The sequence below is a fragment of the Mangifera indica genome, chromosome 16, assembly GCF_011075055.1.
Source record: "Mangifera indica cultivar Alphonso chromosome 16, CATAS_Mindica_2.1, whole genome shotgun sequence".
In the NCBI taxonomy this organism is placed as follows: domain Eukaryota; kingdom Viridiplantae; phylum Streptophyta; class Magnoliopsida; order Sapindales; family Anacardiaceae; genus Mangifera; species Mangifera indica.
Genome location: NC_058152.1, coordinates 12,561,516 through 12,572,891, shown reverse-complemented (window position 1 = coordinate 12,572,891; position 11,376 = coordinate 12,561,516). Strand labels below are relative to the sequence as shown.

Here is an 11,376-nt window from a genome sequence, read left to right as displayed (position 1 = left end):
TTGTGTTTGTTTGCTGAGAAATTGATTTGAATGTTTATGCTGATTGCTGAGAATAAGAATTGGGTTGTAAAGATTGCACTGGCTGAGTTGAAATAATAGAATAACATTGCTGTTGTTGTTGAGGAATTGGTGAATACAAAGAAAACAAGGAAAGTGTTGTGAGCTGAGGAAGCTACTGGCGGTGAGAGATGGAGCAACGACCGACAAAGGCAAGGCTCCAATGGAGGGTCCATCTTCACCCTCCCACTCAACACCAGTGAGGGAAACAATGCCATTACCATCGCCTACTACAGAAGAGCCAGAGCAAGTGGAAACTGTGAGAGAACCGCTAGGAGACTAATGATAATGCTTGGGGGTACGCTAGGAAGTAATGCACCATCGTTTGGAGCTACCGGTGTTTATAGAGGAAAATCCAATTGGGTGGATTTTTAGGGCAGAGTAATATTTTTCAGTTAACAAAATTACTGAGAGAGAGAAGTTGGCAGCCGCCGGCATGTGTATGGATGGGGAGCGTTACGGTGGTTTCAATGAAGTGAAGCGTGTCAACCCTTCTCTGATTGGGATTAACTGAAGCGTGAAATGCTGCTTTGGTTTCGTCCAATTCTGGAGGGTTCTTTGTAAGAGGATTTAATGGCGTTGAGGCTATTTGGCATCGTGGAAGAGTATTGGAGCAATTTTGAAGCAATCTCTACATCGCTCGGAGATGCATTAGAAGAAGTGTTACTGTCAGCGTCTATGATTGGTTTAAGGAGAACGATGAAGGCCGAAGTTAAACTCTTCCGTCCGACGACCTTAAAAGAAGCCATGAATCGGGTACAGAAAATCGAAAAGAAAAATTGGGTGATGGACGCCCGATTCGAAACTTAATATACCCATCCAAATGCAAAAGCCTAAGACTCCCACTCCTATCGCCCAGTCCGTTTCACAAACACATCTAGCCCCACAGTCCATCAGGCTGTAACTTTGACCCAGTCCAACAGCTTAACAGCTTACCAAGCCCAGTGCAACACCACGCCCAACCCACTTTACACCAACCCGACCCAAACTGACCCAATCTGACCATCAGCCTATTCACAAAATACCCAAGCCTTAAGAAATGAAACCCATAATTACTCAGCCACACTGCTGATGTCTTGAGAAGCGAGCAACTGTAACACCACTTTTCCACGCCATGATGGTAATTACCATCATCTCTATGACAAGGAATTTCGGTCAAAGTTAGAGAAAGACCTTTGCTTCAGATGTGACGAGAAGTTCACTCTGGGTCACAAGTCCAAGTTTTGATAATTCTAGGTTATGATCGCTTTGGAAGGCGAAAAAGAAGAACTAGATGTCGGTGAAGATGCAGAACCAACCATGGAAGAAAGGGAGATGAAATTAACACTGAATTTAAGCTCTGTGGTGGGATTTAACACACCCAAAACTATGAAGTTTGTTGAGTTTTTGAAGGGTGAGGAAGTGGTGACTTTATTGGATAGTGGGGCCACATATAATTTCATTTCAAGAGCATTAATGGAGAAATTGAGGATTCCCATGACACTGGCTCGCTTTGCTGTTACGTTAGGAGATGAGAAAAGAGTGAAAGGCATGGGTAGATGTGATTCGGTGGAACTTCAAGTTTTGGGGATGATTGTGAAGCTGAATTTTTTCCCTTTCAAATTGGGAGCATAGACATCATGCTTGGCATGGATTGGTTATGTAGGTTAGGTGAGATGAAAGTAAATTGGAGGTTGCAAACAATGACTTTTGATTAAGAAGGGAAGAGAGTTCAACTGAAAGAGGATGCATCCTTAAGTTGATTGGAGTCTTCGTTAAAGGCAGTGGTTAATTCGGTCAAAGTGGGGGGAGAAGGTTTCTAGCTTGAATACAGGGGAGTGACGCATTCAGGGGAGAATACAGAGATTGAAATAGAGTCTAGACTCAGAAGTTTGTTAGAGGAATACGGGCATTATTTAGGGAGCCATCTGGATTGCCACCCAAAAGAGTACATGATCACAAAATGCAACTCCTTCCACCAGCCTAACCTCCAAATATATGACCTTATGGGTACTTGCATTTCCAGAAAATGAAATCGAGAAGATAGTCAAGGAGATGATAACAACAGGGGTGATTCAACCAAGTGTCAGCCTGTTTTTAAGTCCAGTATTGTTGGTAAAGAAAAAAAATGAAGGGTGGCAATTCTGTGTGAACTACCGCGCCCTAAATAAAATAATGATACTAGACAAATTTCCAATCCTGGCCATAGATGAGTTGTTTGATGAATTAGTTGGGGTGACGTTATTCAACATATTGGATCTAAAATCAGGCTATAATCAGATTCATGTCAGGGAGAAGGATGTGACAAAGACTGTCTTTCGGACTCATGACAGCCATTACGAATTTCTTGTAATGCCGTTTGGGTGCTCAGACGCATCGGCAACCTTTGAGAGTTTGATGAACGGGATCTTTCGGCCTTATTTAAGAAGATTTGTACTAGTCTTTTTGGATGACATTCTAGTCTTTAGTGGTCAAATGGAGGATCATCTGAGCCACTTGCAGGTTGTCCTAGAGTTACTGAAGGATCACAAGTTGATTGTTAATTTGAAGAAATGTGCATTCAGACAAGATCGTATAGACTATTTGGGTCATATTGTGTCAGCAGGAGGAGGAGTCAAAGCTGACTCTAAAAAAATTCAGGCGATGCAAGATTGGCCTGCTCTGAAGGATTTAAGTGAACTCAGGGGTTTTTTAGGCTTAATAGGCTATTATAAGCACTTTGTAAAGGGGTACGGGAAGATTGCAGAGTCCTTCACTAGTTTATTAAATAAGGACGCTTTTGTATGGAATGAAGAAGCTGCAGAGGCTTTCAACAGGTTGAAAAAAGCAAGGACAATGGTTCCCGTGCTTACGCTGCCTTATTTTTTGGGAGAGTTCGTTGTTGAGACTGATGCTTCGGGTTTAGGTGTAAAGTTTGTATTAATGCAAGATGACTGTCCCATTTCTTTCATGAGTAAGGTGTTGTCTGTCAGAAACCGAAGCAAACTGGTATATGAAAGGGAGCTGATGGCCATTGTTATGGCATTCTAAAAATGGAGGCATTATCTGTTGGGATGACATTTCAAAATTAGAATGGAGCACAGCAGCAGTAAGCCGCATAGCAGCAAGGGAGAGGAAAATATTCTAGCTGGCATCAAAGGATTGGAGCAATTGGCAAACCAAAATGTGCATGGGCATTTTGAGGCAATAAGGACACGTGGCAATATGAAGAGAGAGGGGGAATTGGTGGGGACCAAAAAGGATGGAAATCAGTTAAGAGGGCGAAGCAGAAAATTAAGTGTGTGGTAGCAGTGGGAGAGCACAGGCCTCTTGAAATGCCTGGGGATCTCGGATTTTCTTCTTCCATTTTGGTCTTCAGTATGTTACTCTTATTTTCATTTTATTAATCAAAGTTGTAATGAACTATTTCAACTCTATTATGTAATTTCAGTAATACAAAGAAGAGATGTTTGTTTCCATTGAGATTGAGTATTAGCTTTGTGATTGTTTGCTGAGAAATTGATTTGAATGTTTATGCTGATTGCTGGGAATAGGAATTGGGTTGTATAGATTGCACTGGTTGAGTTGAAATAATAGAATAACATTGCTGTTGTTGTTGAGGAATTGGCGAATACAAAGAAAACAGGGAAAGCGCTGTCCAATTCATTTCAGGTCTGTAACAACATACTAGTGGGGGGTGGCTTGAGCCACTATTTTGAACTTTTCCGCAAGAAATCTACTGTTGCAAAAGCTGAAGTTTTCTATATAATGTCTGACATATGGATATGCACATAGAGACACCCAATATCATTGGTGTTTTGTGTTAGGGTTGGGACACTTGTCCCGAGGTTTTTAATATTTTGTCGATGTGAAATTTGTTTAGAGATGTCACAATATTTCTCTTTCACTCACATCTTAATTGAATTGTTATCTATGGTCTTTCACCGTAGGTAGACTAATGCCGATTGATAGGCTGACATTGATAACAGGTTCTTGTTCTTCATCTTGACACCTTGACTGATTCACAATACATGGAAGTGAATAATCTAAGACAGTCATGTCAGCAAGCGGAAGATGCTTTGACTCAAGGCATGGAGAAACTGCACTCGACTCTTGCTGAAACTGTTGCTGCTTGTCAACTGGTAGAAGGAGGTTACATCCCAAGGATGCCTACTGAAATGGAGAAGTTGGAAGCTTTAGTCAGCTTTGTGAACCAGGTAAGATTCCGCATCATTGCTCGATCAAGTATGGCTTATTCTGGATTCTTCCAAAGTATTGCTGATCTTAACTTTAAATAGCTTTCTGTAATCCGTTTTCTGACCCTTCAATTAGTTCTTTATGAGCACATCTGATTTAAACTAAGAAACTTAATACTGAGTTGAATTTGCATTCATTTGCAAAATGTTAGTTTTCTTCTACTTTTAAATGTTTATGAGTTACTATTCTTCTACTATTCATCTGCACTATACAGCTCGTATGGAAAATAGCTAGCTGATGATTGAGTTATTATTCTGGCCAAAATTCTGCAAGTCCGAGATGCCAGACCAACCATTTTAGACCATCTTCATGGCATTGAATTCATTATTTTGGTGATTTTTTTGCATTCATGATTCGCAGGAAATATCATTTTAGTGATATGCTAAAAAACTGTAGTTTATTTTTCCTCAAGTGCTTCACATTTCTGCAAACTTAGGTGTGGTTACCGGGACATGGTGTATTTGTGTTTTGTCTAAAGCTAATGGAGCTGCATCCCATCATAAGTTCAAAGGGCATGAACTCTTCATCCACCCAATTTGTCACCCCAAGTAGATTTGGAATTTATGAGCCCATTCATCAACTTGGCACATGGGGGGAAAACTTTAAAAGTAATGGCAATCCAAATACATCAACGCCAATGATCATGGAGGTGGATATAAAACTAGACGCTCAGGTGCAAACTGTTAATATTTACTCTACTTGTTCTGATACTAGAGGACACATTATAAGCATCCCCAATCTAAATAATTCTTTTGTTCAACTTTTCAGTCAGAGGATACTTCACATAGAACGTTCCCGCCTCCTACCAAGTACGAACAAGAAGCTAGTAAACCTTTGATAAAGGTAAGTTCAATCACGTTTCTGGCCATTTGTATGAATACTTTTTGTATTGGGTGGACATATTCGTTAGTTCGTTGAAAGATTTCCACTGAAAACTAGAAGAGTACAAACTGTTTTTCTCCTCCATGTTCACTACCCCCCCTTCCTTTTCCCTGTTGTATTTTCTAGTTCAGGTTAGCTATTTGCATGTTTATCTGCATCTTTTGGTTTCGGCAGACTCACAAACACTTGTTCTGCTTCTTAGCCCTTGATCCTTGTTTCTGCTCTTAAATTATTGTTGCTTTATGTTTTCCTAGTTGTCTGAATCTTTTGAAATATTACACCTTTCAAAAGTGGTTTATGTATCAATGCAATTAAGGTGGTTCTTGTATTAGTTTGTGAGGACTTTTGGTCATAGCTCTGTGTTCTGGTATATTTGTGTTCTGCTAATGTTAGCATATACTATTCTATTGTTTTCTTCGGCTTTCTTTTATAACAACTATTTTCGAATCGATCCTCTTCTCTATCCTTGACTTAGAAATTACTCAAATATTCTATATCTACACAGAGCCAAGGATTGGCACATAAACTACTTAATGTACTATGTACTACCTTTGACTTCAGTGTATTCAGTGCTTGCAGTCTCATAATTGACCAATTTTAACCATAATTTATTGCTAATTTTGTATGTGGTTTTAAGGTAGATTTAATGTTATTCCCTTAACATGAACTGAGTCTTTTTTCTTTTTGTTTTTTGTTACAAACTTCTGCAAATACAAAGGCGTCTCGTACAAAACTGTGAGGTTGCTCGTAAAAGCCGGTTGTGGAAAAAGGTATTATGAGGCCTGATTTGAAACAGATTCCCTAACATGCAATAAGTGGTTTGGGACTTTAAATTGAATTTTTATTTGTTTTGCAGGCCTATGTTCAACAACTAGAATCTAGTAGATTAAAGTTGGTTCAGTTGGAGCAGGAGCTTGAGCGAGTGAGACAACAGGTATAAAGAAGATTTACTATTTCTATTTCTTGCTTAGTTGGTATTATGACACTATAAACCCTTTCCCGCCTATTTCCTATTTACATTCATATATTCAAAACAACGAATCCTACATTGCAGGGTTCGTATATAGGTGGTGGAGTAGATGGTTTTCAGAAGGGGTTCTGTGGACCTGTAAACCCAGGTTTGTCAAAGTATTGCTAAATTACTTGTTTTGATGTCCTTGCTCACAAACATTGCTATTTCTTGAAATTGCATGTTTCTAGTTGCTTGTTTTGGTATCTAAATCTCGAGGCCCAGAGTGTATGCATGATAATAAGACTATTTGTGGAATTTTGTTACTACTAGCTTACCACCACCACCACTAATGGTATGCTCCTGCTATTTATCGATTAATTGTGTTCCCTTTAAAACATGATTCCCCGATATTTGCATAGTTTTGTGTTAGTATCTTAAGTGTAAAATATGAGATTTGAATCCTACATTGAAAGGTATAGGCTTCTAGTGTGAGATTTATATGACTTTGGACTCACCAATTTCACTAGCTAGCTTTTGAGGTATGGTTTCCTAAGGTTCATATTATTTGGTATCAAATTCATCGTCATGTCTTTTAGTTGCAATCATATGACTCGGATGGTGACACACCAAGACTATAGAGTGTGATGGTATGTTAGGATCTTAAGTGCAAGGTATGAGACTTAGATCCCACATTTCAAGTGCTTGCAAAAAGTACATAAGAAAGACTGCATAACTTCGTCATCCGCACTGAAGTCCTCTCGAAGGTGTCTATAAATCAATGTCTCAAAAATGTTCCTGCCGATAGATTCCAGCCATCCATAAGCACAAGTTTCCAGAACTTTGCAAACTTGACACCTCCATGAAAAATGATGTTGTGTTATGAAGCTATGTATATAATCTCTGATGTGTTGAATCTGTTCTGTGAAATTTGATTTCCTGTAGTTCATAGTGCTTATAAACCACAACTTTTTGTCATTTCATCTTCTTGCATTCAATAAAAAGTCCTCACGGAGATTTGTGCAGGAATTGCTGCATTTGAGATGGAGTATGGACACTGGGTTGAAGAGCAAACTAGGCAAATTTGTGAACTGAGGTCTGCTTTGCAGGCCCATATTAGTGATTTGGAGCTTCGCATGCTAGTGGAGGGTGGCTTGAGCTACTATTTTGAACTTTTCCGCATGAAATCTACTGCTGCAAAAGCTGATGTTTTCTATATAATGTCTGGCATGTGGAGGACAGCAGCTGAACGTTTTTTCTTTTGGATAGGAGGATTTCGCCCTTCCGAGCTTCTTAAGGTGATTCATATTTCAATTTATTCAAAAAAGTGAAATAATTTGCTCTATTGAAGGTAGTTATGGATAATATTAAGGAGAAACCGTAGTTTTGGACACACACTTAAATATTGCTTGCTTACATTCTTCTTAATTGAATTGTTACATAAGGTCTTTCACCATGGTTAGAATAACACTGATACATAAGTTGAAATTGATAATAGGTTCTCGGTCCTCATCTTGACACCTTGACTGAGTCACAAAATATGGAAGTTAATAATCTAAGACAGTCATGCCAGCAAGCGGAAGATGCTCTAACTCAAGGCATGGAGAAATTGCAGTCGACTCTTGCTGAAACTGTGGCTGCTGGTCAACTGGTAGAAGGAGGTTACATCCCAAGGATACCTACTGCAATGGAGAAGTTGGAAGCTCTAGTTAGCTTTGTGAACCAGGTAAGAATCTGCATCATTGCCTTATCAAGTATGGCTTTATTCTGGATTCTCCGGAAGTATAGCTGATGTTTCTATTGCATGCTATCTTAACTTGCGATATCTTTCTGTAATCCATTTTCTGATTCATCAATTAGTTCTTTATCAGCGCATCTGATTTAAATTGAGAAACTTTATAGCGAGTTAAATTTGCATTATCTGTGAAATTGAAGTTTTCTTCTACTTCCAACTGCTTATTAAAAGCACCATGCAGCTGGTATGGAAAATAACTAGGTGATGATTGAATTATTATTTTGGCCGAAATTCTGCAAGCCCGTGATACCAGACAAATCACACTTATTTTAAACCATCTTCTTGGCATTGAATTCATTATTTTGGTTATTTTTTGCAGTCATGATTCATAGGAAATATCATTTTCGTGATTTTCCCTTGAGTGCTTCACATTTCTGCAAAACGTAAGTGTGGTTACCGAGTCTAATATGGATCTTAGCATAACATGGTTCTTTAAATTTTGGGTTCATACAATCTGGTCTATGTTAGTTTTTACTTGGAACATCTTGACATGTTACCAACTTCATAAGCTCTTGCCTGAACAGGCTGATCATCTTCGCCAAGAAACACTACAGCAAATGTCTCGTATCCTAACAACTCGCCAGGCAGCTCGAGGCTTGCTTGCACTAGGAGAGTACTTCCAACGTCTTAGAGCTTCGAGTTCAATTTGGGCAACCCGTCCTCGTGAGCCTGCGTAATCTTATACCTGAAAAAATCAACAAGCTCAAAATCTCTGGAAGATCATCATTGTCGGAACTTTGTTTCCTGATCAGAGGTACTTCTGGACATTGCTATTATAAACATAATAGCTGTTATGTTTGTAAATATAAATAGTCTTTTTACCTGGACAAAGTTATGTTTGTAATTAAATCAATTTTTGATGCATGATGTTCATTTTTATCATCTTTTAAAGAATATATTTAGGGTTTATGTTTTTGAGGTGCCGATGCAATGTTGTCATGTAAACTTTTGCAAGGCAACAATCTTTGTACTCCATATGTTGTTATTATACAAGATCTTGTATTCTTGGAGTATGAATAGATACTTGATTGCATAATATCAATGTATGTTAATAAAGATTTAGTCATTGTGATTAGTGAGAGAATGATTGTATATTTTATATCAATTCATTTCGATATCTATAGATTCATAAATTCTTCAAATATGTATCTTTTGAAATGGAGAAATACGATCATCCATAGTAATAGGGATATTTTACTTGATATACAAGGGAGTAGTATTTTCACGAAGACAAGAGGATAAAAGAAAAATAAGAGGAAAAAAATTACTAATTTTGTGGATACCTCAATAATGTGAATTATACTTTTTAAGAAGTTCTTTAATAGAAAATTTTGATTATCCAAAATTTCTAATTATTGATTTAAATATAATTTTTCTAATATTATTTTTGGGATAACAATTTTAATTATTTTAATGAAAACCTTTTGATCTTATAAAAAAAAAAAGTGATAATTGGATCTATCTAGGCTTTGTTATCCTTATTAATTTTCTAATCTAACAAACTAATTCATTGTATCAAACATGAAATTGTTGAATTCTTGTATGTTTGAATATGCAAAAATTCTAAGAATATGATGAGCTACAAGTATACGTATACAGATAATAAATTCCCACCCAAGGTTGGTTGAAGTGATATGTTTTCACATTTTAAATTACAAAAAGTTGAATTCTCATTCGATATCTATTTTTGTTAGAGAATTATGTCAAGTGAAGAAGCAATAAAATCATTAATATGCTCTTAAATAGTTTTAAAAATGAAAATATAATATTTTAAAATTAGTTAAAATTTTAATATTTTGTAAGAGTCTAAGTGGTAAATTTTTAAAGTGTTGATAACAATTTTGTAATTTTAATGAAAATGTAAAATAATTGTTTCAAAGAAAACTTAACAGAGTACTAACATAAATGAATGAAAGATGAGACTTTAGTTTTTTAAAACTTAAAGCACTAAAATTTGTTTCTTTAAAACTTGGGTGGTTCATTTTGTTTGGCCAAAAAAGAATTAAAAAAAGAAAGAGGCAAGGTAACCTGCTTGGAAATATAATGCATGCGGAAATCAAAAAGCAGCGTAATGTTCACTCCATGTGAAAAAGACGAAACACAGAGCATCTTCCGGGAAAGCAGCTAAAGCAAAAAAGAGAAAGGCAGGCCATCATCCTGGAAAAGAAATGAAAAAGATTCAAATATTATGGGATGTAGTTCAATTACTCAATTAGGTGATGTTTTAGTCACTGTACTGGTGTATGTTAATAAAGATTTAAGTCTTTTAAAGCATATATTTAGGGTTTATGTTTTTGAGGTATTTATATAATATTGTCATATAAATTTTACAAGACAACTATATTTGTATTCTATATGTTGTTACATAAAATTATGTGTTTTACAAGATCTTGTATTTTTAGAGTATAAAAAGATATTTAATCGTGAAATACCGATATATGTTAATAAAGATTTAATCATTACGATTGATTGGAAAATGACTATATATTGTATGTAAATTAATTTCAAAATCCGTGGATTCATAAATTTTTTAAATAAGTATCTTTTGAAATGAGGAAACATGATCACTAGTATTGATAGAGATATTTTGTTTGATATACGTGGGAATAATATTTCCACAAAGACAATAAGATAAAGGAAGAATAAAAGAAAAAAAATTACTAATTTTGTAAACTTGATTGTACCTCAATTAACATGAATTATACTTTTTTAAGGTGTCATTCAATCGAAAATTTTGATTATCCAAAATTTCTAATTATTAACTTAAATATAACTTTTGTAATATTATTTTTGGGATAACAAGTTTAATTATTTTAATAAAAACCTTTTGATCTTTCAGAAAAACAAAAAAAAGTGTTATTCTTACTAATTTTCTAATTTAATAAACATATTCATTAGATCAAACAGGAAATTATTGAATTCTTCTAGTGTGAATGTGCAAAAGATTCTAAGAACATAATCAGCCATGAGTATATGTACACAGACAATAAATTCTCACTCAAAGTTTGTTGAAATGATATATTTTCATATTTTAAATTATAAAAAGTTGAATTTTCACTTGACATCTATTTCTATTAGAGAATTACGTCAAGTGAAAGAGTAACGAGATCACTATATATATATATATATATAAAAATTTTTCCCCTATTCTCTCTATTTTGAACTTCCCCCCTTATTTTTTTTATTTTCCCTTTTCATAAGTTTATGGGATACATTGAATTTATTAAGATATTAGAGTTCTTAATAAAAATTTTAAGGTTTTTTCTTTTAAAAAAATTGAAAAAAGTTCAAGCATGTTTTTAAAATTTTAAAACTTTAATATACCATTAAATAGTTTCAAAAAATGAAAATATAATATTTTAAAATTAATTAAAAATTTAATATTTTATAAGAGTTTAAGTGATAACTTTTTAAATTGTTAACGATATATTTGTAGTTTTACATTTATAGTAAGTGTTAATAGCAATTTTGTAATTTT

General features: G+C 35.4%; 1 protein-coding gene across 2 annotated transcripts in view; it reads left to right on the top strand.

Moving 5' to 3' along the window:
* Positions 1-8,809, top strand: part of LOC123199382 (transcription factor TGA1-like) — a 108,916-nt gene extending 100,107 nt beyond the window's left edge. Inside the window, exons 1-8 of one of the 2 annotated variants that reach the window (XM_044614356.1) lie at positions 4,748-4,954; positions 5,041-5,109; positions 5,853-5,924; positions 6,011-6,088; positions 6,209-6,272; positions 7,130-7,401; positions 7,602-7,829; positions 8,423-8,809. In XM_044614356.1, the coding sequence (XP_044470291.1) occupies positions 4,754-4,954; positions 5,041-5,109; positions 5,853-5,924; positions 6,011-6,088; positions 6,209-6,272; positions 7,130-7,401; positions 7,602-7,829; positions 8,423-8,575 (1,137 nt within the window). In that variant the 5' untranslated portion in view covers positions 4,748-4,753 and the 3' untranslated portion in view covers positions 8,576-8,809. Of the gene's footprint in view, positions 1-4,747; positions 4,955-5,040; positions 5,110-5,852; positions 5,925-6,010; positions 6,089-6,208; positions 6,273-7,129; positions 7,402-7,601; positions 7,830-8,422 lie in introns of those variants that run through there. The other variant, XM_044614355.1, reaches the window with a different exon arrangement.
* The last annotated feature ends 2,567 nt before the right edge of the window (positions 8,810-11,376 follow it).